The 27,850-nt window shown below is 40.3% G+C and overlaps 1 protein-coding gene across 8 annotated transcripts in view; it reads right to left on the bottom strand.

Moving 5' to 3' along the window:
- Nucleotides 1-25,083, bottom strand: part of jakmip3 (Janus kinase and microtubule interacting protein 3) — a 39,575-nt gene extending 14,492 nt beyond the window's left edge. For 3 of the 8 annotated variants that reach the window (XR_006376006.1, XM_044179128.1, XM_044179126.1), the window contains exons 1-17: nucleotides 24,717-25,083; nucleotides 22,587-22,790; nucleotides 22,219-22,461; nucleotides 19,896-20,135; nucleotides 15,090-15,290; nucleotides 11,320-11,433; nucleotides 10,782-10,937; nucleotides 8,554-8,691; nucleotides 7,659-7,694; nucleotides 7,334-7,405; nucleotides 6,797-6,901; nucleotides 5,403-5,531; nucleotides 5,231-5,314; nucleotides 4,083-4,145; nucleotides 955-1,053; nucleotides 752-850; nucleotides 553-612 (exon numbers count right to left, since the gene is read on the bottom strand). Coding sequence is in view for 7 of the 8 variants with exons in the window: in XM_044179128.1 (XP_044035063.1) it covers nucleotides 553-612; nucleotides 752-850; nucleotides 955-1,053; nucleotides 4,083-4,145; nucleotides 5,231-5,314; nucleotides 5,403-5,531; nucleotides 6,797-6,901; nucleotides 7,334-7,405; nucleotides 7,659-7,694; nucleotides 8,554-8,691; nucleotides 10,782-10,937; nucleotides 11,320-11,433; nucleotides 15,090-15,290; nucleotides 19,896-20,135; nucleotides 22,219-22,461; nucleotides 22,587-22,721 (1,974 nt within the window). In the remaining variant the exon portion in view is untranslated. The remainder of the gene's footprint in view (nucleotides 1-552; nucleotides 613-751; nucleotides 851-954; nucleotides 1,054-4,082; nucleotides 4,146-5,230; nucleotides 5,315-5,402; nucleotides 5,532-6,796; nucleotides 6,902-7,333; nucleotides 7,406-7,658; nucleotides 7,695-8,553; nucleotides 8,692-10,781; nucleotides 10,938-11,319; nucleotides 11,434-15,089; nucleotides 15,291-19,895; nucleotides 20,136-22,218; nucleotides 22,462-22,586; nucleotides 22,791-24,716) is intronic. The other 5 variants (XM_044179129.1, XM_044179130.1, XM_044179127.1 and 2 more) reach the window with 5 other exon arrangements.
- Between the last annotated feature and the right edge of the window lie 2,767 nt (nucleotides 25,084-27,850).

Raw genomic sequence — 27,850 nt, 5'->3', positions numbered from 1 at the left:
CTACTACATGTCAACATGTCACCAACACGCCAACAACATGCCAACAATATGTCAACAACATGTCAAAAGCATAATAACTACACGTCAAGATCATGTAAACAACAGTTATTATTTTGCAGCTGGTTTTGTGTTTATTTTTAGTTCTGAGATCAAAAATCTGTCAGATTAAGTCAAATGCGTCGGTCATGTTGTCAATAATGAGACAGTCAACATGTCATTTTGGTGTTTATATAAAGTATTCCATCAGCTGAGTCAAACATCAGTATATCAACAAAATGTAAACAAATGAACAGTAGATGGACGAGTGGAGGCACAGGTGTATTTTAGAACTGATTTATTTTACAGGATTTACTACAGCAGGTGTTAAATCTGACCACAGTTGCCACAAACTGGATCATATGTATCAGAGAAGCAGCTGTAAATTCAGTTAAGGTCCAGATAAACAGAACTAAACTGAGCGATCTGCAGGTTCTGATGATAGAAGAAGATACTTCAGGTCGAAATTCATACTCAAACTTAATTTAAAACATGTACAAAATAAATTCAACATACACTTACGGCGTTATCTCCCAGAATGTCCAGCTTCTTCATCAACTCACTGATCACAATCTCCTGAGGAACAAAAATAATAATAAACATCCAGGAAAACAAATATTTACTCTGGTGTTACACAGGTGTTTACAGGTGTTACTCAGGTATGCTCAGGTGTGCTCAGGTGTACCCAGGTGTACTCAGGTGTGCTGTTACTCACAGTGACTCCCTCTGCCTCGCAGTATATCTGCAGAGGACTGAGTTCTTCTGGGAAATGGAGTTGCTGGAAGTTAATGGCAGGTGAGCGTCGCTCCCTCTCCTGAATAGTAAACATGGTTTCCATAGAAACAGAGAGAAAGCTCTTCAGTCAGTCTGACTGTTTCAGCTTCTTCTTGTTGTTTGTGTTTGTCTGACTGTTTTTACCTCGAGCTCTAAGATCCGAAACTCCAGCAGCTCATTCTGATCTTTGACGTCCTGGATGTCATTTTTCAGCCGGAGATCTTCACCTTCCATCTGCTTCACCTAAAGAATATTACAGATATTTAGTCAGAAAATTCATAGATATAATATCATCTTAGTAATGTCAAAAAAATATTTTTAGTTAAACACAATTTCCCTGTTCATCCTGTTATTATTATTTGTTTTATTTCTATTAAGGTCAAACTTTATTTTACAGTATACTAATAAGGAGTAATAAGCCATGCTTTGTATCAAATTAGAAAATATGTTCTTCATTAGACAGTAAACAGACACAGTTATACCCTAATTAGACACCAAATTATGCTGTAATTAGAAACCGCATATAATGCCTTACTAGACCCAAAATATACTATACTTAGTCACTATTATACCAAATTATACTCTAATTAGAAACTAAATATGAGATCCTAATACACAATGAGACACTGTGTTACAAGCTCATAGTCTAATTAAATCAAATACAACACCATATCAGATCCAAAACAGCTACAGTTAGACGCTGTTCTACCTACAGCTACAGTTCTACCCTTAGCCTACTACCAAATTATGCTATATTAGACACCACATTTAATGCTGCCAACATGGACCTATGATAGCTTAATTAGACAACACAGGTTGTAATTAGAAGAATTTAATGCCATATTATATCTGATAAAGTCTTTATAATAGTTGCACACCTATTAATAGTTCCAGGAGGGTAACAACAACAAACAGGAAATGGGTAGAGGAGAGTTTGGTTGTACTGTATGTATGAATGTATTTATTTATTATATATGATATTTATTGGTATTTATTAGGTTTATATTTGGGTGTGTGAACTCCCCCCTACCCACATCCCGCTTGTTGTTACCCTCCCGGGGGCTCGGTGTGCGAGTTTCTTTTGCCCAAACACCCTGGGAGAAGGAGAACAGGTAGAGGTAAGTTTATGCATGACTCAGATTTCAATTTACTATTACAATTATCTTAGCATACACAAACAATCAATCATTGAGCACATTTGTTAAAATACCACGTGTTTATGTAACCCGTGTACTAATATGCAAATCTGTGCATGAATTATCCATGTTCGTCTTGTAATACTATTTAGGCTACTATTAACTACACTTCCATAATGTTAATGGGATTAGATAGTGACATGACATTAAATGCTCTGATATCTTAATGGAATAGGAGTAGAGCGTCCGTCAAGAAAGCATGTATTACTACCTACAAACCCCACAGGACTCCGGAGAACATCCAGGCTACGAGGGACGTGTGAAGTAGCGACCAGATGTGGTTTGACTTTAGTTTACAGTACAGTTTTCTTCTAATGAGCAACAAATGACCCTGTAAGAAAGTGAAACTGTGTTAAATAAAGGCCAAATAAATGTATTATCCTCTGCGTTTTGTCTGACTATTAAAACTACAGCCTGTGTTGTCTAATTAAGCTATCATAGGCCCATGTTGGCAGCATTAAATGTGGTGTCTAATGTAGCATAATTTAGTAGTAAGGGTAGAACAGCGTCTAACTGTAGCTGTTTTGGATCTGATATGGTGTTGTATTTGATTTAATTAGACCATGATCTTGTAAAATGGTTGTGTATTAGGATCTCATATTTGGTTTTAATTAGAGTATAATTTGGTATAACAATGTATAAGTATAGTATATTTTGGGTCTAATAAGGCATTATATGTGGTTTCTAATTACAACATAATTTAGGTGTATGGTGTCTAATTAGGGTATAACTGTTTACTGTCTAATGAAGAACATATTATTTCTAGTTTTGGTCTGATTTAATACAATGGACAGCTTATTATGTCTTATTAGTGTACTGTAAAATAAAGTGCGACCAATAATCATGGTCCAAGTTTTAGAACTATAGTTCCCACAATGCTTTGGGGAATGTAAACAGGAAGTATATTGTTGCCGTGAGTTAGCTGTGGGCTACAACTTGAGCCCAGTTTTGTTTAGCCTATATTTGTTTATATTTAGTCAAATTAGCGGCATTAAAAGTAGCTGAATTATTTATTAGCAGTTCCTGTTTGCAGTGTACCCATGGATGTAGAGACAACTGTCACTGGATTACTGTGATACTAACCCTCCTATTATTTTTGGGGTCAATTTGACCCCATTCAATCTTTAATGGTTCTAAATCAATGATTGACATTGGGTTTTTTTGAGTAAAAATTGAATGAATTTTCCTAATTTAATGGGGACAACCGGATAAACATAAAGTTAACATGATGACATGTTTTCAATGTCCTGTACACAATGTGCACGCATCAGAGTTCTTTGAGGTCAATTTGACCCCAGGCTGTTTTGGCTGTATAAAACAGATAAGAAATATGAACATTTTACACATATTTGTTTAGGTTGTTTTGACTGATACTGAGGTCACTATCACATGCAGTTTTATAATGTTCAAAAAACTTCCCTATGCTTTAGGGTCCTAACCTAACATAACCATACCTGTAGTAATGCGAGAACGCCTGATAGTAAAAGGAACCCTTGGAAGGTAAAAGCTTTCACAGCAGCCTTCTAAACCATTTATCTTGGTGCTCTGTGTGCTCCCAAATTTAAAATTACCTCTAAGGAAAGGTTTTCTGCCAATGAGGTTTGATCACAGTGGACAGTGAAAGTGACATAGAGGAGAATATGTCTGAGACTGAAGATAATGTTGAGGAGGACCCTCATTATGAGTCATCCTCCTCTGATGAGAATGAGAACCTTGGGGTTGAACCTCCTGTTGTCTCTCAACCACCAGCAGATTCTGTTCTCCCTTAGCCTCCAAGAGTGGACAAGTTAGAGTGCTGCTAATGTGATCAAAATGGTTCCAGGCCCCACCAGATTCACTGTCAGCCATGTCCAAGACATAAAATTAGCATTTGAACGCCTAACACCACCAATCGAAAAGGTTATACTTGAGATGACAAACTTAAAGGAGAGGCGTGTGTGAGACATATATTCTGAATGGAAATCAGAGATAATGATATCCCTCGGGAAGTGTAAGTCACACTGAATGATATCAATATGTGTTTCATGTTTGTGTTCTGTGTCAAATACACTAAACACAGAAATCAAAGTGCTTTACCTTCTCCACCAACTCCTGATTCCTCTGATACAACGCCTGTTTCTCCTCCACCCACTTCACATCCTGCGACAGACAGACAGAGAGACATGTGGACACTGTCAGCTATTTTTATTACCCAAAGCTCAGAACTCTAACAGACCTGCTCTACGTTCTACATTCTATGTTCTACATCAGCGGTGTTCAGTCATGTACCACAGAGAGCCAACTGACTGCATGTTTTTATTCCAACTGATCACCTGAGCAGGTGATATCACAGATAAGTGGGTGGCAATGCTAAGGTCACAGCTCCAGGTTCTGATTGTCATGATTTTGGGTTTTAGTTGAGTTATTTCCTGTTTTATATTGTAATACTCACCTCTCCTCATGTATCATGTAACTTCACTTCCTGTCTTTTTGTGTTTTCTGCCAGTTTTGATTGTTTGCCCCACCCTTATTAGTTTCACCTGTGTCTTGTTATTTCCCCTCACTAGAGTATTTAGTCTGAGTGTTTCCCTTTTCTCAGTCTCAATTCATCTTTGTCCTTCGTGTCAAGCTTTCCAGCCCTTTCCTCAGAGTTTCCCAGTGTTTTTTTGGACTTTCTGTCTGATTGGACTTTTTCCGACTGCTCCTTGGATGTGTTTGCCTTATTTGGAATGCCTTCTCGTGTTGATCTCTGCCTGCCTCATCATTTTAGTAAGCCTGTTGTTATTTAACTTTAGTAATATATCCTTTGAGCTTTGCACCAGCTCTGCATTCTAGTCTGCGTTTGGGTCCTAATCCCTGTGTTACTGGTTACCCTGCTTGACACTGATTGGTTTGTCAGATTCTGTTTGGCTCTTTATGGAACATGATTGGTCACTCTATTCTACGTTCTACTGTTTGTTCTACCTCTGGCTCGCTCTCATTGGTTTTCTGCCCCTCTGATCAGCATGAAGACACACCTCTTTTCTCCTGGAGCCTACCCTGGAACCAATCAGAACGCAGGTAATATTCTCACCTGATTAGTGAACCAATCATATCGTTTGTTTCTATTTGTTTATTTACAGACTTTATCCTCCATTCATAAAAAAACCTCCCCTTCTCTTTCTAACTGTTTATGTAAACATTTTAATCAGAGTGTGTGTATATATGTGTGTGTGTGTGTGTGTGTGTGTGTGTGTTTGTGTTACCAGTCCTTGTTGTTTCAGTGCTGACTCCAGATCTACAACTCTGGTTTCATATCGACTGATTTCAGTCAGCAGCTGCTCTCTGGTCTGAAACGCAGGGAACTGTTAGTGCCTTGCTCATTACAGAGAGTAGAACCATCATTCTGTTGCTGCCTTGCTCAGAGGATTGGGTCACCTTGATCTCCTTCTCAGCATCGTAGTTTCCTCCGCTCGTCTCCGTCAGCAGAGCGTATGCTCGCTGCAGCGCCTGATACTCCTGAGTCAGCTGACGGTAACGAAGTTCTGCTTCCTCACGCACACACACCTGAAACACACAAACCAGTCACACCAGTAACATAACCACTCAGACCCGTAAGAGAACCAGTCAAACCAGTAATAGAACCAGTTAGACCAGTCAGACCAGTAACAGAACCAGTCAGACCAGTAATAGAACCAGTTGGAGCTCACACTTTGTCACTCAGAACACAACGACCTGAAACAACACTAACAACAGGTTCAATATGTATCACTGTTGTCTTTTGAAGTATCTTTTATCTATTTTTATTTAATGTCACTTCATTATAGCATGGATTGTGTTGCCTCACAGTCAATGTCACAGTAAATGAATCAGATGTTACAATGTACTTGAATAGACTTTTTTTTCTATATAGAGTAATTAGAGTAATTCCAAATGCACAACATGAAACTAAAGTAATTCCAGTAACACAAAACTACATATTGACTATACTTATATGTATAGGAGAGCTACAGATATACAACAGTACTGGTTAACCCTGTCTTCTGCTTTTGGCCACAAATTCTCAACCACATCACACCTTCTGTCCTCTCCTGTAATCCACCTGGGAAAGGATCTTTTTGCATACCTGATCCATCTTGACAATCTTCTGCATGTCCAGACATCCAGCATTCCTTGTGTTCAAGAGGGACATCTGATCATTTGGCTGGTAGTTATAAACTTTACACCTCCATGAGGAAATTATTTCCTCTGTGGGTTGAGGGATAGAGAGTAAAGTGGAAGGAAAAGTGACCCCAGCCTGGGATGGGCTGTAAACCACTCTGTGACTAGAAGAGATGGTGAAACGCCATATCGTCCCATACAATTACAAAATGTTCTGGATTCTGCCTCCCCTGCCCCCTTTCCTCACCTGGCACAAGTCTGTCATTGAGGTCATCAACGAATGAAAACAAGTGTCCCAATTAAAGGTATATGCATTATTATTATATTTTTACTTATTTTTAGTTGTAGATGTCGCAGAATGTAGAAAACAGTCTAATTTACAGTCATTTTGTGTTATGTTACATTTTTAACATAAATGTAACGGTTTTGACAATAGTATGTAAATGTGTAAATACACAGAGGTTTGGTGGGGGTTGAGTGAGAAAACAGTTGATGAATTTTGAAAGATGTGGTCATTGAATGCATTTTGTGTCAAATAATGAAATGTGATCCACAGTTTAGTCACACTGACTTCTGTTGACTGTGAAGAGTTTAGAAGCCCTGTAGTTTGGATACTCTGGTCCGCTACAGTCCAGCTCCAAAAGTGTGTGTGAGTGTGTGTGTGTGTGTACCTCCTCGGGTTCAGTATCTGGAGTTCTGTCAGTGTGAAACGACAAAGACGATCCATCAGAGTCCACTGATGCTTCTTCATCATAACCATAAAACGTCTCTACGACCTACACACACAATGTTGGTTAATCAGTAGTGTTTTATGTAATTCAGTCCTCCCACCAGAAGGTGGTGTAATAACATCAGGACGTTCTCCATGTTTCTCCATCACAGACAGACAGCAACTCGTTCTCAGTAAGGTCAGAGTCATGAGTGAACAAGAAAACGCAGAGCGATCACTTTGTAACTGAGACAGACGAGTTCTTACTGACATCAGCAACATAGTACATAATGTACATGATGAGTATAATCTTATAAACCTGTTTCACTCTAATGTCATAGCAGCAGTAGTAGTTATACTAACCCTAGTAGTAGTAGTAATAGTAGTAGTGTAAGTCATCTGTGACTGATGTCTGATGTTTTACCAGAACATATGAAAAGAGAATAAAATGGTTTTAAAAGACAAGAAAACGGGTTTAAAAACACGTGTCCAGTCTCACCCTGCAGGCTCTGAAGGTTCGTTTCCTCCTCACTGATTCCTGTCGTCTGTATCTCAGTAACATGTCTCTCTCCTGGAGGATACACAAACAGCAACAGGAGCAACATGATGTCCATGTCTAATGTTTACTCTGTTAGTTCTGTTTTTGGTCTCCAGCAGCTCCTGGGAGAAATATCTGGCTCTTTAGCTGCTAAATGCTCCACTGTGTTCACCAGCTAGTCTCTAACTGTGTCTTTAAGAAAACATAACATTTTTAATCACATGCATTATCACCTACATTACGCACAGTAAAAGTACTAACAGATGTAGTGCTACTCAATACTTACTATAACATTCTTGACATAACCAGCTGTCTCCAGAGCCTGAAAGCACAAACAGTTTTATTTCAAATAAGGTTTTATACTAAAACGTAGCAGTAATATTTATACCTTGGACAGGTCACCAAGATGTGTTGGTGGTGTTGTTGTAGTAGCAGTAGTAAGAGCCTAGTATTAACAGTAGTAGTGTTTGTACCTTGGACAGGTTATTGATGATGTGTAAGTAAATAAAGCTTTATTCATACAGCACTTTTTAAAACACACAGTTACAAAGTCCTTCACACACACACACACACACACACGGAAAATATAAATGAATAAATAAATAAAGATATATTACAATATGAAACACAGCACCAAACTAAAACAAACCAACACATAAGACAGGCATGGAGATCTATAAAAAGGCTTGCCTATAAAGATGGGTTTTTAGAAGCCGCTTAAAGCAGTCCAAAGATTCAGCAAATCTGATTCCAGAGGCTTGGGGCTAAAACAGCAAAGGCACAATCACCTTTTGTTTTGCAGTTGGAGCGGCGGGATGGGGGATGGATAAAAGACCGAGATTTGAGGATCGGAGTGATCAAGAAGTAAAACGAGGCACGAGGAGATCGGAAATGTAACAAGGTCATGCAGTGCCTTATATGTAATCAACAGGATCTTGTAGTTTATTATATGTGTAGTAGTAGTACCTTGGACAGGTTGTCAATGATGTGTTGTTATAGTAGCAGTATTAACAGTAGTAGTAGTAGTAATATTAGTGGCTTGGACAGGTCGATGATGTTTCGTAGCAGTAGCATTAGCATTAGCATTAGTAGTAGTAGAGTAGTAGTAGTAATCTGAGTGGCTTGAACAGGTCATCGATGATGTGCTGTAGCAGTAGTAGTTGTATTAACAGTAGTAGTACCTTGGACAGGTCGTCGATGATGTGTTGTTGCTCCAGAACTTGTAACCGTAGAAACTCCATCTCTCTCTCATCCTGGCTGTAACCATGGTAACTGGTGGAGTGGCTGCGGTCCAGGTCATTTAAAGAACTCGGTCTCCTCTGTGGACCACAACAAACACTGCTGTTATCGTGGTAACTAATGGTTCACATTCTGTACATCAGTGACTGTCTGAAACTCAGGAAACTTTCTGTCAACACAGAATTGTGGGTTTTCTGGTTGTACTTCTGAATAGTTGAAATGCAACATTATCAAAGAACAAACAGACTTCCCATCATCCATTAGCACAAGAGACACAAGGGAGTTACAGGAGTCCTGCTGTATGTTTGATTTATGGTTGTATATGATCAGTGTACAGCTTTATATTCAGTAACTGTGTTTATATTCTGTCGTTGACTTTGTGATACACAGCGACGCTGAGCTGCACACAGTTTCATAGAGCGGCAGTTACATCAGGTAACTTATTATATCTCTGTGTTACTAAAGAGGAGACGAGGGCCGTGTGACCGCTGTGTTTACGTTCATTCATTCATACAAAACAGGTGAAGGTCTGCAGCGTCATCGCTTTGTTAGATGTTTGTTACTGAAAAGGAGAAAACTACTGAGAGTCTTTTTTTAACTTCCTTCATGTTGTCTTCACTCTCAACAAACTCCATCACAAACATGTCGGGGAAAACACAAGCAGGCAGTCTCAGCTCTTGTTATCTCCAAGTGGTATCACTGTCGACAAAGTCGCCCCATGTGTAGTTACATTTCTGAGGAGGAACACATCAGCTGGTTGAACAGTTGGCAGCTCAGACATAAGACATATATGATGAGGGGTCACACATACACATGGCTTCATTTTAAAGGAGTTAAAAGCCAAAAAGTTGAAAGCACTGATGTACATGATATATCATCAGGTCACTCCTTCACTATACTATAAGACTATTTACAGTATAAGATTTCAGTGCCATTTTCTTTCTGACATAACAGACACAAAGTTTACTGAAATGAGTGTAACAGCACCCCTCTGGTTTGGTTTTACTGCCGGTAAATATTAATCAGTCTATGTGGTCAATGACAGTACTGCACCGTGACTGAAGTCTACTGGAGAGTGTGAACATCAAAAGTTTACTGTTATCTAACTATGGATTGAATGTTACAATGTGACAATGATTATTAATCACTGTCACCGACTTTACACACTTTTTACACAAAAATTCTCTCTGGACAATCTAAAGGGCGCAGAGAAAACTATCTTCAAACAAAATGTGTTCTTGTTTCTTCTTCACCTTTATTGACCATTTAAACTAATGAGATAGTTTAAAAGATGTATCTTTAATTAAATACATTTAAACGTGACTTAAAGGTAGTTTAAAAACAATAAATCCCATGAACTCCTCTAGAGACAACAGTAACTGCTACTCTGCTAAGCTAGGCTAGTTAGCTTTTAGCAGCGCTATCTGGTGTTACTTTTTTCCTCCATTATGATTTAACGTGTATAATAATAATACTAAACTTTATTTAAATAGCACCTTTCAAAACAATGTGCTTTACAAAGGAAAAACAAAATTAAAATAAATCTGCACCACCATTAATTAAAGATCTAGCAAATAAAAGTACAGTGAATAGAATAAAATAACTCATAATTATAATCCATCCACCTGCCAAACACCGCATATGATATATGTACCGGTTATATTGTTTGTATATTGTTGTGTGTTATATTGAAACTTAGCTATAGTCATACTGTTTAATTGTTTTACTGTTTCATTTCTCTGAAACATACGGATATATTGTTTTGTTGTTTCTTTTGTAAAATGTATTTTAGTTGGTTTATTTTATTCTATAGTATTCTATTCTATTTTTTACTACTTGACAGTTGCTTTCTGGAGCTTTACAAATTAGATGAGTTTTGAATTTAAGATAAAAGTGCTATAAACTGGAAAAATAAAACCCTAACCCCTTTAAAAAGATGAGTTTTAAGAAGTGCTATAAAGCTATGATTTTAAAATGTTGCAATCGTCTTATTTATGTGGTGTAACAAACTCAATCACTAAAATGTTGAGGCAATAAAATTACACTTCAAGTACAGCATAAACAGGACAAAAGTGTATAAATTAGCCATCTCAGACTGGGACAGAAACAGCTCTCAGACTGTGTTTATCAGTGTGTTGTCCAGGTACAGTAGAACTGGGTGAGGAGTTACCATAGTTACCATCTCCAGGTTTTCCTGGGTGATGAAGCGAAGCTTGTTGTCGAGGCGACGCAGCGTGAGAGCCAGCTCCTCATTTTTCCTGCTCAGACGTTTGTTTTTGTCCAGAAGGGGAAGAAACTGGCTCTCCGTCTCTCTCAGACGCTTCAGCTGCAGGAGGTAAATACAATACAGAAAATGGACAAATTAAAAAAAATATAGAAAAAATATAGAAAATACAGAAAATACTGTGTGTGTGTGTGTGTGTGTGTGTGTGTGTGTGTGTGTGCACATGTGCATCTATCTTTGTGAGAACCAGTTTGAGTTTTAGAGCTTGGGAGTGAGGACATTTCTGCATTGTGAGGACATTTTGGCCAGTCTTCACTTTGGGCTCGACCTTCAAAGGATTGTTTAAAGGTTCAGACTTGGTTTTAAGGTTCAGGTTAGAATCGGATTTAGGTTAGGGTTAGGGGCTAGGGAATGCATGGGGTCAATGAGGGTCCTCACAAATATAGAAAAACAAACCTGTGTGTATGTATTATGTGTGAGTTACCAGTTCGTTGCGTTCTTCAGACAGAAGAGCATTTCGATCCTCCAGCTTCCTGACGACGGCGCTGAGCTCAGCAATTTTTAACTGAAACCTCCGAGTGTCCCGGTCCTCCTGAGACTGCACACACACACACACGCACACACGCACACACGCACACACACACACACAAGTGATTTGAAAGAATAAACTGACGTAGCAAGCCGCAGACAGGTTGCTCCACAGCCGAGGAGCCCTAACAGCAAACACTCGGTCCCCTTTAGTTTTTAAGCGTGAGGTGGGAAATGTCAGCAGGTTCCTGCCTGAGGATGTCAGGCTGCGCACTGGTTGGTAAGGGGACAGCAGTTCAGAGATATTTTTGTGGGGTCAGGCCATGAAGGACTGTATAAGTAAAATCTTATAATCTATCCTAAAAAAATGGGCAGCCAATGTAAGGTCATTAAAATTGGAGTAATGTGTTCTCTTTTCTTGGTTTTTGTTGAGGAGATAAAAGCATGAAGGATAATTTAAGTGTCATTAAAGCTCATCATAGAACATGTCCTAGTTCTCAAATAATAATATTTGTCAAATGGTAGTAGCATGACTGGATGACCTTGTTAGTGTGTTTCTCAAATGTGAGGTTAGTGTCAAAGAGCACACTCAGGTTCCTGACATTTGGCTTAACATTAATTGATAAGGAACCAAGAGAGGACTGGATACAAGGATGCAGATTGTCAGGAGGAACATGTTCAGCAACACTAAACATGTCAAAAACTGAAGGAGAGAAGTCAAGTACAACTCCCAAGGTGCATTTCACTAACAAACAGCCAATCACAGAGTTTCACATTCTGTTGGTGAGCTGAAGCTAAATTTCACACTTTGTAGAAACCTGATAAAAAATTCACACCTCTGTCTTCTTCTCCACAGCAACAGCAGCTGAGGCTCATGGGTATTGAAGTACTTAAAGACAGAAACAAAGTGTAAATAATTCAAACTGGTGGTCAGAACATAAACCTGTATGATGGTTCCATCATGCAGGAGAGTCCTGAGTTTCTATTTTCAATAACATTCAGGAGATCCATTAAAGAAACATTTAAAATACTGAATGAGGACACATTGACACAGGTGCAGAAACACCTGCAGGTCCCAGCTGTGTTTTAGATGGTTATCACATAGTAAAAAACTTTCAACAGTCATTATTTCAACCAACTGATGAACATTTGGAGATTGGGTTTCTTGTGGACTGTTATCTGTGAAGTTTTGGAGATTTTGCTTCCTTACTTGTGGATTTAATGTTGATGAGGTTTTGGAGTTTAAACATTTACATTCATTTATTTGGCACTTTTGTCCAAAGTGATGTACAAATGAGGTCCAATCCAGCCACAATAGATGAAGGAGAAGCCTCCAAGACTAAGAGCCTCAACACTCAGATCATGTTCCACCTGACACAAGAGACACAAGGCTGCAGGTGCATAAAGTAACATCAAGGCTGGATTATCAACCGGGGGCCCCAGAGTCCCCTGGTTCACTATGTGGAAATTGGTTTGTGGTAATTTGATTAATTGATTGTGAAACTGGTAAGAACTATAAGGCAATTTCTGTCTTTGTACAAAACCTTGAAGCCGTGTGTTGTAGAGAGGCCTTGTGTCAAAATCTAGTTTTAATACCTTGAATATTTCAGTTAAAATTATGCTTACATAGTGAATATTCTTAAATAAATTTGTTTAATGAACTCATACCCTAACTTAGTTTGGGGACACAGAGGGCTGAATAGGGGCTTTCCTGCCCAGGGGCCATTAGTGGGTTAATCTGGCCCTGAATAACATATAAATAATGCACACTCTGTGGAAACAAAGTTCCCTAGTTTGTCTACCAGGAGAACTTTGGAATAGATAATGCCATCATTTACCTGCTACACCAGGTTTATTCCCACCTGGACAAGGCTGGGAACACAGTGAGTATCTCCAGTGCTTTTAACACCATATAGCTTCTACTGTTGGGAGACCAGCTCAGGGCCATGCAGGTGAACACTCCACTTGTGTCCTGGATAAAGGATTACCTGACTGGCAGGCCACAGTTTGTAAGACTGAGGAACTGCGTGTCAGGTACTGTGATGAGCAATGTGGGGGCCCCCAGGGGACCGTCCTCTCCCCCTTCCTGTTTATTCTGTACACCTCTGACTTCAGCTACAACATGGAGTAATGCCACCTGCAGAAGTTCTTTGATGACTCTGCCATTGTGGGGGTATCAGTGGACAACAGAAGGAGGAATACAGAGGCCTGGTGGATCACTTTGTTGGGTGGTTCAGATTGAACCATCTGCAGCACTAAAGTTCCTCTGACCACTGTATCCATCCAGGGGAAAGATGTCATGGTGGATGAAAGGCTACAGTGGGCTGGGAACACAGGGGTCCTCTATTAGAAGGGACTGGCTTTATTTCCTGCGGAGGCTCAGAGGCTTCAACATCTGCAACAGGATGCTGCATCTCTGGAGACAGTGATGGAGAAGAGGATGCTGTCAAAGCTGGTTAGTATCCTGAACAACATCTCCCACCCCCTCCACGATATGCTGGTTGGCCTACGACTTAAACCCCCAATTCCTACCGGTGGCCATCAAACTCATCCCTGCACTGTCCCAGTGTGGACATCAGTGGATTGAGAGGCTGCTGAGGTCTTACTGGACTCGTTAATTGGACTTTATAATTACATTTTCTAAAACCTCTGGCACAGTGCAATATATTTTTCTAACGTTTACCTCATAACTTATGATTACAGTACATCCACTTATTGCACACTTATATGCATACAAATGCTTAAAAGGGCATACCTTTTTACTTTTATGTTAATACTTGTATTTGACATTGTTTTGCACTTTTCTTTGAACCAAATGGTTCGTTCATGTACTGCTGCGACATTCGAATTCCCCACCCTGGGGATAAATCTATCTGAACTCTATCTGTACTCTCTGAAGAGATATGTCTTCAAGCGATGTTTGAAGTCAGAAAGGGATTCTGCAGACCGAATCGAGTTCGGTATCTCATTCGGTAACTGAAAGTCTGAAAGTGACAAGAGTGACAGTGAGGTCACAGATTGGAAGTGGCATTTAGTTGTGGCACTTCCAGGGAAACCTCTTGCACTGGCAAGAAGCCGTGGTAGCTGCCATGTGTTAGTGGCACTTGCCAAGTCAAGTCAAGTCAACGTGTAAAGTTAGAAGTTTCATCCTGCAGGACGTTTTTCATTGGTCCACTTCACAGGATGGATTAAACACAAACACCTGGTCACATGACCCTTTTCTGACTTTAAGGACCAGTGAGCAGTGGATTGTGGGATAGTGAGGACCAGAAGATCCACCTGTCTGATGAAGGTCTGAATGTTTGGATGGTTCAGTCTTTTTCGAGCTGTGAGCATGTGTGTGAGGCGGAGCCTGAAGCAGGATGTCATGTTAAACTCAGAGGTTTGAAGACTATAGTACTGTATTAGGCTATTGAATGAAGATACATTTCTGGGTATAAAGTGCTGTAAAATAATGTGTGTAATGGCGTTTGTTTATGCGCTGTTGTTTCCTCCTCGTTTATATAAGCGAGGAAGCTGCACTGCAGTTCAGTTGTGTGTACACCTGCCAAAGAAACATCAGTATGTCACGGTCAGCCATGTTTTTTGTTTACATTTGATGTCGTGCACCTGGAACGCTGGGAGGTTGGAAGTCGGAAATTTCAACTGACTTTGGAATGCAGCATTAAACTGTGACAGGAAGTGAATTTATTTCATGCAGTTTGAGCAGGAAGAGGCGGGGCTTACAATGTGAGGAGGAGTGTTAGGGGTGGGGTTAAGGGCTTGGCCAGGGTGGTTTAGCCCTGCCCTCTGTGCGTCTCTCAGGGCTGCAATTTGCTGCTCGGCAGCCTGAGTCTGCAGCTGGAGGCGGTGGGCGTGTCCAGCCTGCAGCCCCAGGGCTTTATCCAATACACTGACAGCTCTGTCCTTCAGCTTTATCTCATCCATCTGCACACAGACAGGTAGATAGACAGACAGGTACACAGACAGGTTAGAGACAGACAGGTAGTCAGGTTAGAGACAGACAGGTGGAGAGACAGACGTGTTAGTCAGGATGGGGTTAATCAGACGGACAGGTAGAAAGACAGGTTAGAGAGAGAGACTGGTGGAGAGACAGGTTAGACGGAAAGGGGTAAGTCAGACAGGCAGGTAAGGTAAAGGTGGGGTTAGAAGAGTCAGTTTTAGTTTCTGAGATGAAAAATGTCCTGAATGTAAAATCAAACAGATGGAACATGAACCTGCAGTTCAGGTGAATCCAGGTGAGGCACCGTCTACCTGACATCACCATCAGATCAGTATACAGCTGTACCTGCAACAGCTGGAATAATGGGATGAAGGTTGCAACCCTGGTTCTCTGATACTACGAGTGGAGAGGTCTTTACATAGTGAGTGACACCTGCAGTCTGTTGCAGCTGTGTGTTATGAATGTAGAGTTGGAGTTACTCTATAACTCAGCAGAAATGGGTTGAGTACAAGTTTGTTCAACATAGTTAAGTGCAGGTGTAAGTCATTCCTTATTAACTGCTAACATGACGGAACAATTAGAAAGATCAGAGCGGGATGAGGTAAACCTACCCTAACCCCAAGGTGCATAAATTCATTTTCAGAAAAGAGAGACCCAGTTCAAGGTAGACCTGACAGCCAGACCCGACCCACATGGACCCGAGGATAATTAGACCTGATCCAAAATGTGATCGACCCGAACAGAGAGAGAACACCAACATCAGCAGCAGCATGACGAGCTATCATTTACTTAGATCAATTAACAAGCAACTGTGGTGGAAACGAGCAGCGATATAGTAAAAATGTCAAATGTAGTCACAGAGGCTAATACTAAAAATTATTTGCTTATATTCTTCAGAGACTAATTTATAGAAATAACTGATGTTAGCACAGAACATTCTTTCTCCTGCTGTGATTTTTATGTAATCAGATATGATCAGCGCTGACACCGGTGCTCAGGTCCATTCAGATCCACTTGGGTATTATTCATATCCGTGGCAGGAAAACGAGACCCTGCCCGACCCGACTAGACTAACAATAACTGGGGACCAGATCGACTTGGGTCCCAGGTCAGGTCTCGGTTCCTCACAACCGAGTGGAGCAGCATACATTATTTAATTAAATAGTCTTGTTGGTTTTAATTTCTGTCATTAACCAATATCTTTCTCTCTTAAGTTACCTGAACTCATGAAACGTCTCTCTCTCTGACTAGAGTCGACTCAGTTCAGCTGTAGTTACAGTAGAGATGGTTCAACTGATCAAAGTGCAGTTAGTGTTTACTGTACAATCAAACTTAAACTTAGAATCAGAATCAGAAAAACTTTATTGATCCCTGAGGGGAAACTCTTTACTGTTTACTGTTTCAACAGACTGCTTTTCTTCAGGAGTACATTTGAAAAACAAAGTCATCTGTCTGTTTTTCTGACTTCTTCAACTCAGTCTGAATGCAAAGCTTCTCTTTTAAAATTACATAACTGTTTAACCACAAATTACTACTTGTACTATTTAAAAAAACAGCAGCTGCTTTCTATTTTCCCAAACAAATTCAGTTAAACTGAAGTGAAGTGAGACACTGTTCAGTCTGTAAATACAGAGTATGTTCTGTATGTAGGGCTGTTTGTCTTGTACCAGTCTGTGTTTGACTCTCAGTGTCTTTTCTTTGTATTGTACCAGTCTTTGTATCTCAGTCAGTCTTTGTTTTCTCAATCATTCATGTTTATTATAATGTATTCATTCATCAGAGTTCATCAGTGGAACAGTTTTTAGAAAATCCACTTTTGTTATCATGTTTATTTACTAACTTATTTTTTGTTTTGTTATGGAAGATTTGGATCACAACGTTTTTCCTCCTTTAACTAACTTTACTTCAACTAAGTTAAAAGAATTATGTAATGTCTCAGTAATAGTGGAGATAAGGAATGCAATCCCCTACCAAAGTACATTCAAGTATGTCTGTTTGATTTGATTATATCTGTTTATCACCACCCTCGGCCAATCTTAGTTTTGTCTTGTACTTGGCATTAGTTTGTGCAATTAATATGTCCACTGTACACCACTGGATTTATACATTTTAAATCACCCATGACCCATGTCTGCATGTCCACTGAACTTTGCTCCAGACCAGAGCCACTGGAGGGCAAAATATGTGAGATAATGATTCACTTTCATCATTACAAAATCAAGATTATGTATATGAGTTGTTTTGTGGCTAAAATTCTTCATCTGTCCATCCATTTTCTTATGCCACTTATGTGTGTTCGGGTCACACAGCAGGCTAAACAAGATAGTCCAGATGTCCTTTTCCCCAGGCATGGCAAAATTCTGTACAGCAGTTTAAATTGAAATGCTTACATATGGGAGTCTATAGTTTTCATATACAGTGGTGTGAAAAAGTGTTTGCCCCCTTCCTGATTTCTTATTTTTTTGTTTGTCACACTTAAATGTTTCAGATCATCAAACAAATTTAAAGTCAAAGATTTGAGTGGGCCAAAATTCCTCCACAGCGCTGTAAAAGACTCATTGCAAGTTGTTGCAAATGCTTGATTGCAGTTGTTGCTGCTAAGGGTGGAGCAACCAGTTATTAGGTTTAGGGGGCAATCACTTTTTCACACAGGGCCATGTAAGTTTGGATTTTGTTTTCCCTTAATAATAACAACCTTCATTTAAAAACTGCATTTTGTGTTTACTTGTGTTATCTTTGACTAACATTTAAATTAGTTTGATGATCTGAAACATTTAAGTGTGACAAACATACAAAAAAAATAAGAAATCAGGAAGGGGGCAATCACTTTTTCACACCACTGTATTTGTGTATTGAAACTCAAGGCAGAGGGATGTCAAAATGAGTTATATATTATATATTCTGGATATGTATGGCCTTTCAACAGACATTTATTCTTCTGGAAAAAAAGATACATGTCTGTATTGTTTTTTTCATTTTACACCAATTATAATTTTTAATATAAGGTCTGCAAACCATTAGTTTCAAAGTATCTTATCTTACCACTTCTAAATATAGCACCAATTTTACCAGGTAATCCAGCCATGGACCTGAAATTAGCTTTATTTATTTATTCCAGCTGGGAATCATTTCATGTGCACTTAAAGAAATGGCAAAAAAAATGTGGTCTGAAGAGCATTTTTGGTTTAATGATTAATTCTGACAGATGGCTGAGATACCATATTCCAAGTTAATCAGCGCTACAAACTTTTTTCCAGAGTCACAGTAGTGGAGAGTTGTGCAAACCATTATCTCCAATGTTATTGGATTGTTTTGTTTTATTGGTGAGCTGATTGGATCTTTATTAACTCGACTGCCATCTAAATATGCTTTTAAAAGTTTGTTTTTGTTGTATTTTTCCAAAACGTTGAAAAGCAAGGCTTTATACCTGCAGCGGCTGACAGACTGCGAGGATGTTGTTTTGTGAATTACTCTTAAACCCCATTCAGACAGGATTTAACATTACTGGGGAGGTGGGGAATTAAATCTTCAGTGTGATTCTCGGTAATTTAACACATTTTAACCATGATGAAATTACAGGATATGGTCTGTAACAGACATGGACATTCAGCAGAACAAAGACAAAAGATAAAGACAAAAGCCTCCCCTGCCGGAGAGTTGAGGGACGCAAAGACACAAAGAATTTGGGTCAAAAATCGCACAACTTCTCAGAGTCATAACTTTGTTAAATCTGAACACAAAGATGAAACATGAAACCCCAGAATCAGAATCAGAAATACGTGTTGAATCAGAAACACGTGTTGATATTCAGTGTGACCTACACTTCCCAAGGATATCATTATTTCTGATGGTCCATCCAGAATAAATCTCCATAAATGCACTTAGAAATCATTGAAAAAAGATGCTTCAGTCTGAGAATCATCATGTTTTTAAGTTTTTCAGTATCAAAGTAATCCAGTGCTAGTTGTCTGTGCACTGCATACAGGAACTGCTAATGGCTAATTCAGCATACTTTTAATGGTGCCAATGTGCCAAAATGTAAACAAATATAGGCTAAACAAAAATGAGAGTCAAAAGAGAATAGCAGTACCTACCTGTAGCTGACATTACAACAGCACGATGACATCACTCTGGACGGAATTTAAATTACAAAAGAACCAGCCAGTTCACAAAAAAACAGCAGGTCATTATGGCTGTAATTATTACTGGGGTGGGGGTGAAACAGTACCCACATACACGCTCCAGATTCTGGGATTAAAGTCACTGGCCAGAGCACGTAATGTTAAAATCACCCCACCTCCCCTACAGACATAAATCCAGTCCAAATTTGGCTTTAGACAGAAATCTAACAAATCTCAAAGTTAGAAGTTTCTCCTAACTTGGCCACTTAGGAGCTACTTTAAGAGGTTTTATGAATACAGTCCCAGGTTCATTAAAACATTCTTATTAAATAAGGGAAAACTCATGAAGCTGATAGCTGAAGCTTTTGTAGTTAAAGAATGCTGGGTTCTCAAGGACTACAAACGCAATAACAGGGTGAACGGTCACAAGTGTGTTAACAGTCGTGTGTGTGTGACGGTGACTCGTACCAGACGGCGGATCTCCCTCTCACAGTCTCTCTTGGTCCTGTTCAGCTCCTCCTGGTGTTGGTGATGAGCTGATCGCAGTTCAGCTGCTCGGGCCTGGCAGGCCTGCTGAGCAGATGTCAGAGCCTCCTCAGTGTTCCTCTTTGCTCCTCGCAGCTCATGAACCTCCTGCTGGAGGCGACACCGCTCCGCCTCCCAGTTTCTCCTCGCCTCCTCCACCTCTGCCAGCAGTGCACTCCTCACCTGAGGATCAAGTGGACAGAGAGTCTTAAATATTCCTTCACACCTGAGGAGGAGGAGCTAAATTATCCTTCATACCTGAAAAAAAGACAAGAGGAGTTAAATTATCCTTCACAACTCCGAGAATCACCCCCTTAAAGCTAGAGTGTGAGACTTTTACAAATATATGAACGTCCGTTACATTCAAGCCCTTGCCAAACGAGTTCACATAATGCTGATCAACCCTCACCACCAGATAAATCTCTCTGTATTTCACAGTATACAGGATACGACATTCCCGCGCTGGCGCACTGGTAATGATGCGTTTTACGCCAACCAGCAATGATTGGTTTGTCAGAGCAGAAGCAGGGAGCAACCCAGAGCCATGTGGAGAGCTCTGTGATCCACCATTGCTGTAAAATAAAAATGTCCTTTAGAGAGAGTGGTTATTATTGCACATTGTTTATTGTTTGTTTTGTTTATTATGATTGTATAGTTTGTGTTAATATGCTTTGGCAACATTGTTTTGTATGCAATCACACCAATAAAGCCACTTGAATTGAAATTAAACAGAGTTGACGGAACTCTCTCTCTATATATGGCTCTGGAACAACCATAGCAACGGAGTAGGCTACAGCAACTAGGAGTAAAATCTAAGAAGCGTCCAATAAAAGTGCTTGATGCTCCAGATAAAAAAGAAAATCTGTGTTCAGAGGAAGAATTACAGTCAAAGAAAGAAAGCGATCGACGGCGAGGACAAACACGGATAACCATTGGTGTAGCTTTTCCTTGTTGGAGAGCACTGAGAGAAGAGACTGGGGGCAGACACAGATGTCAAGTTACTGCTCTTGGTAAAATATTTGGAGTAGGCTATGTAGCTATTACATTTACTCCTACCCAAAATGATGGATTATTGTCTTGGAACTGTGGATTGTGGTCTCTGTAACTATTTCTGAACACGAGCTTGGGGCGAGCTCACTGTAGGCATACAACATAAGCATGCGTCAAGTGTGTTTGTGTAATTACTCTCACTGCCAAAAGGGGGAAACAAAAGCTCCACACTCCAGCTTTAATGTAGCGGGATCTGTGTTGTTGGCGACAAAAGCTCCAGGTAAGGTCACCCAAGGCAAATTGGTCCCAGGTGAGGGGTCAGACCAGCAGCGATTTCAGAACCCTTACAGAGCATCACATTCAGAAGCAAGCCCCCTCTCCTGAATAAGATAGACCAGAACTCCCTCTGGAAGCCAGGCCAGGGAGGTAAGCTTGCCAGTGGGTGCTCGGTGGCTGGGCCTCACTCGTCTAATTGAGCCCAGTCCAGAGGAATGACATGGGGCCCACCACTCACATTACTGGACATAAGGTCTGTGTGTTGTTTGTGTCACAGAATCTGAAGCTGTTGTCGAGGTTTGGAGAGTGTCGGTATGGTGACCTCAGGATTGTATCTCTGCGCTTTGCAGATGATGTGGTTCTGTTGGTTTCATCAGACTGTGACCTCCAGTGAGCACTGGGACAGTTTACAGCTGAGTGTGAAGCAGCAGGATGAGAGTCAGCTCCTCCCAAACTGAGGTCTTGGTACCCTGCTGGAAAACAGTGGATTGTTCCCTTCTGGTTGAAGTGAGTTGCTGCCCCAAGTGAGGAAGTTCAAGTATCTCAGGATCTTGTTCACCAGTGAGGGTCAGATGTAGCCTGAGATCAACAGTGTCCTGGTCTCTGGGTAGTGACTGAAAGATTGAAATGATGGAATCAAGCAACTAAATTTTAGTTTCTTAGGCAGGGTGTCTGGACTCGGCCTTAGAGACAGGGTGAGGAGCTCAGATATCCAGCAGGAGCTCAGAGGAGAACCACTGCTCCTTTATGTTGAAAGGAGTCCACTGAGGTGATCGGGGGGATGAGGCTACTGGAATGAATGTAGGAGCTACTTTACTTAACCTGTTGCCATCTTAATCTGAACCTAGATAAGTGGCAGAAAATGATTTGATGGATTTGAAGAAAGACAGGAGGAAGAGTTTTATCATCCTCTCGCCTGAGAATGGAGACAGAGAGGAACAGAGGTAGTTAGACAGACAGGTAGATATGCGGACAGACAAATGTGAATCAGGTGGATCACCTTGTCCGTGGATCCGTCCCTCAGTGTTAGCACCAGTCCGTTCAGACGCTGAATCTCTCCGTCTTTGATCTTGATGACTCTCATTAGCTCCATCTCGTGTTGCCGTAGTAACGTCTCCCTTGTAACAGCCAGCTCCTTCTGCCTCTCCTCATGGAGTTTGGTCTTCAGCTCCGTCACCGCGACCGTTGCCCGGTGATGCTCCGCCTTCAGTTCCTGACTCTTCTCTCTCTCCAGACGACTGACCTGAGGACAGACAGTAATATGAGTACTACAACATCAATAGTAGTTTCACATTAGTAGTAGTAGTACTATAGTATTAGAAGTGTTAATAGTAATCCCAGTAGTACTCTGGGTTTTGTGGTCCTTACTTTGTTCTTTTCCTGTTGTAGTTCTATCTGGATGTCCGTCAGTTTGGCTCTCAGCTCCTCATTGGCTGCTTGAAGAGTTGCCATGGCGTCAGGTCGCTCCCCCTTCCCCCGCCCCCCTGCTCCTCGCTTTGACATCACCACCACCTGCAGGCTCCGCACCTACAATAGGCTGTCTGTCAATCTGAAGTTTGACTACATCTAGACCTGTGAACACACAGATACAGATACACACACATACACCACCATGAACACAGACACAATGTGTCGTCACCTGCCAAATCAACCAATCACAGTTTTCTGATCTGATACCTCTGTGGTCAGGGTTTGGTTAAGTTAAAACTTTTTCTCACTTCTATTTGGGGGATAATCATGCTCCAAACTTTGAAACTACAATTCCCATAATGCTTAAACAGGAAGTATAATGTTGCCATGGAGTCAGTGAGTTAGCTGTGGGCCACAAATTCAGCCCCTATATTTGTTTACATTTTGTCAAATTGGCTCTAATAAAATGAGCTGAATTAGCTGTTAGCAGCTCCTGTTTGCAGTGGACCCATGGATGTACAGTTCACTATCACTGAAATACTTTGACACTGAAGAAAACATGATGATTCTCAGGCAAGTTCTGAAGGATTTTTTTCAGAAATAATGATATCCTCGGGAAGTGTAAGTCACACTGACCCCCCTGGGGAGGCGCCTCACAGTCTGTAAAGCTCTGGTTTGGCCTAATTAACAAAGTGACAAAACTCTTGACTGCATCATGCGTTTGCGACCAAACTTGGGTGGCGTGTGCACATGGAAACAATTCTGTAAAATGGGATGGCATTTCACCCAGAGCTGGCACTTTATTGACAATATAACTTTAAATGCCTTTGATTCTGGGGTCATTGCACTGATTTCCTTCAAATTTTGCACAATTCAGCCTTATTCAACATATTATGTTGAATAAGGCTGAATTGTGCCGGTAATATGATTTGCATATTCTCCAAAAATCAGGATTGTAAGGTTGCAGTGCTGTGTGAAAGAACGCAGCCTCCTCATTTATTTGACTGAAGTCCAGTGCTTCGACACAGTGGGGGGGGGGGTTAACATAGAGCGGTCCCGCAAAAACCATGTACTAGAAAAAAACTGAACCAATGCAACGTTCAGCAAGGCGATGCGGTAGCCAATGAAATACATGCAAGCACACATTCCTGGTAGATTACCTGGTAGTGTAACATGAACATCATATTTCTACTGTTTACCTCACAATTGTTATAACGAAAGATAAAATAATTGCTGCCGTGATAACGCTGGGTTCTGGCGCATGATGGCTTTCACTTTCTGAGTGGATTTTTAGTTCACTTAGAGCACTTAGACTATTGTCACCTTCTCATTCTGACTGAAAAGTTGTTGAATTGCATGGGTACTCTCTTCCCATTAGCTCCCAGCAATCATACTGCATTTCCTTCAGGAAACACATGATATCATATTATTATTGTAACATACAACACAAGTACTACTAGTATAACAATAACAATACAAGTAGCACTACTGCGGATTTAACACTCCTGTAGTATCAGACACTCAGACACAAGAACAGACAGTAGTAGAAAACATAGCAGAAGTAGCAATATTACTAGCATCAGCATAGGTAGTAGTAGCAGTACAAGTAGCAGTAGCAGTAGTAGTAGCCGTAGTATCAGCAGTAGCAGTAGTATTAGTGGTAGTATAAGCAGTAGCAGAAGTAGTATCAGTAGCAGTAGCAGTATCAGTAGTAGGAGCAGTATCAGTAGCAGTAGTAGTAGTATAGCATCACTAGCAGTAGCAGTAAAAGTAGCAGTACTAGTAGTGCCCATAGTAGTACCAGTAGTAGTACCAGTAGCAGTATCAGTAACAGTAGTACTTGTATTTGTACTTTGTGGTTGTTCTGCAGCAGTGTGTGAAAACACTTCCTGATTCACCTGAAACTGATCATGTGTGTTTGACAGATGAACCTCTGACAGGTGAACCAACTGCAAATGATACACTGCACAGCAGCAATACATGACTGTTTCTATGACAACACCATCAACACGGAGCACACACACACACACACCGACAGTTCAGGCCTAACTGAACACACGCACACATGAAAAGATGTAGATCACTCACCGTCCAATAGGAAGCCCGGGACACTGCATTGCTGTGTGTGTGTGTGTGTGTTAGTAGGTTAGCCTCTTATCCTGAGCATGCTAATAAGCTAGCTTCACTGCAGCTCAGTGTGTGTCTGTGTGTGTGTGTGTGCTGCCAGCATCAGCCTCCCTCCACCTGTCTCCCTCTCTCTCTCTCTCTCTCTCTCTCTGTCTGTCTGTCTGTCTCTCTCTCTCTCTCTCTGTCTGACTGTCTCTCTCTCTCTGTCTGCCTCTGTCTCTCTCTCTCTGTCTGCCTCTATTAGCAGCTAGCAGTTAGATCTGTCAGTGTGTGTTTATGTATCGATGCTGTTAGCATCTCTGCAGCCTCTGCTGGCGTCATCCTCCTCCTCCTCCCAGAATCCTTCAGTATGACACAGAGCTGAACTATCAGAGCTATGTCTCCCTCTGCTGGGATGCTCACCATCATCACAACATCGTCTCACCATCACATCTCATCTCTTTGCTGAAGCGTCACACATCTTACTGATCCACAAACAATCAATATTCAGGTTCTGATCCTGGTTTATTAAACGTTCTGTTTCATTTCTCCTGCATGTTGAGTTTCCTCTGACTGATGGAAACATTTAGTCAGTCATTTCAAACTTTAATTTGTCATATCTATATATTTTTATTGCTCTATGAGTTTTTCAGTTTAGATACAGATTGAGTTTCAGGGCCCGAATTTATTTATTCATCCCAACTGTCCAAAACCTCTCAGACTGATGCACTTTTGGTCAGGAGCTGTTTTAGGGTCAGAACTAGGGGCTCAGTCTGCCTCTCTCTCCCTCCCTTCAGCCACATTTTCTCCTCCCAGAGGCTCATGCACCACTTTATCCAGATCTGTCATTCTCCATCTGTCCACCAGATGCCCTCAGACTTTCCCACCAGTCCCAGTCACCTGAATCGTACATCCATCCACTCACCTGTTTCCTCATTCCCAAATTACGCCCCACCCCACGCAGCTGTGGCACAGGGGGCAAAGCGGGTTGTGTACTGATTTCCACCTCCTCCTGTCCAGGTGTCAAAGTGTCATTGAGCAAGACACTGAACCCCAAATTGCTCCCGATCAGGCAGTTGTCAGTAGTTGTAAAGGATATCAGCTAGTTATCCACAAACAAGTAATGAAAGCAAATGTCTTTACATTTCTCTGGCAAACACTTGTTGCAAGATTTAAGTTAACAAAAAACATAAATACAGTGCTATATTTCTTAATGAAACTGAATTCTTAAGGAAAATTAAGACGGCAAAATTCCCATGCCAAGTTCTTGTAAACTTTTACAGAGGAGCAATGGAAAAAATCAGAAGATCAGTGATTCCAACCTACCAAGCAAGACAGTACCCACCCAGCCACAGCCTGTTCACCCTGCAGCCATCAGGCAAGAGGTACCACCAGACTATAGAGCAGCTTCTTCTCTCAGGCTGTGAGACTCCTTAATTCCTCCTCAGCTCTCCACCATGTAAAGTAGTTTTTATTTCTATGACTTATCATATATTCACTAATCTACTGTATACAATGTTTGTATATAGTTTGTTTTTGTGAGTAGCATAAAGGCAAATAGAACTTAATCTCATTATACAACCCTGTGTTGTAAAATGATAAATAAATCTACTTTGTACCTTGTATATTATAAGCAGATTCTAAACATGTATTATCATGTATAGTCTAATAAAAACAACAGACAAAATATGTACTATTATACATCTGTATTAGTTGATCATATTACACAAGCTGTTCAGTATAACATTCAGCAACATATAAAAATTTAAATTCAGCAACATTTCAATTTAATTAAAAAAATGCAATATACAATTAATCAAAAAAGGAAACAAAACTAGGGACATTTAAGAGAAGTGGGAAACACTGCAAGATGGGAAACAGCAAAAGAAATGGTGATGATATTTGCTGCAAATGAAAAACAGTTTTCTAATGACAAATATCTTTATATGACAAATTATTTGACCATGAGTTAGGTTGAGCAACAAACATTTCAGATAAAAAATGAACTCTTATATACTGAAAACATCCCTGTGTTACCTCATGGGGTGTTAGAAATGTGAAGCACCAACTACCTACAGTGTTTTCAAAGTCAACTCTGGAACTGACTTGTCATTAAACAAACTCAGATTTAATTATGTAATCTCTTGTCTACAAGAGATTGCATACAGTGATATTAATCAGGTTGTCTAAATTTAAAACTAAAGGGAAGGGGAAAATCCACTACTTAAAGTGAGCATAATTATAATGTATTGACAGAGTAAGCTAAAATTTGGTCTTTTTAACACACTGCATGTTGTACAATCATTACTGTGTTTCGCATAAAAGTATTCATGAGGTAAGACTAACAACACATTCTTATTTTCTCTCTAAGCACTTTCATCTGCCAAAAAAATCAAGTTCAGCTCACTGCTCCAATATGCTTGGATAGCTTGGGTGATAACACCTTACTTACACATAGCTGATCAGGTCTGAATTTCTCCCCAACAGTATGTAGGCCGTCTGGAAAACAAGACAGCATCATTCAGAGCTATAATAGCTGTTACTTGAGTATTTTATTCATTAAATAAATAAACAAAGCTCACTAACCTTACATGGTGTCCTCCATCATCGACGTCGCTTAGAGAGAAGAGAATGACTATTCTGATCAAAGGTTTCACTCTCTCTACGGTTATCTCCCCACCTTCAGTATAGACATTTGGGGGAATGGAATTGTGGAATTCTTTGCTAAATCATATCTATTCTGCAAAGATGAGTGGGCCAAAACTCCTCCACAGTGCTGTAAAAGACTCATTGCAAGTTATCACAAACGCTTGATTGCAGTTGTTGCTGCTAAGGGTGGCCCAACCAGTTATTAGGTTTAGGGGGCAATCACTATTTCACACAGGGCCATGTAGGTTTGGATTTAGTTTTCCCTTAATAATAACAACCTTCATTTAAAAACAGCGTTTTGTGTTTACTTGTGTTATCTTTGACTAATATTTAAATTAGTTTGATGATCTGAAACATTTAAGTGTGACAAACATGCTGTAGCAGGCCCCCCCTTACAAGGATGAGACTTTTACTGGTGGTTTTATGATGTTTAATCCTTTCCTTTGAACCTTAAACCATACACCATA

The sequence above is a fragment of the Siniperca chuatsi genome, linkage group LG20, assembly GCF_020085105.1.
Source record: "Siniperca chuatsi isolate FFG_IHB_CAS linkage group LG20, ASM2008510v1, whole genome shotgun sequence".
In the NCBI taxonomy this organism is placed as follows: Eukaryota; Metazoa; Chordata; class Actinopteri; order Centrarchiformes; family Sinipercidae; genus Siniperca; species Siniperca chuatsi.
Note: the sequence above shows the minus strand (reverse complement) of the source record. Positions and strands in the feature narration are given on the sequence as shown.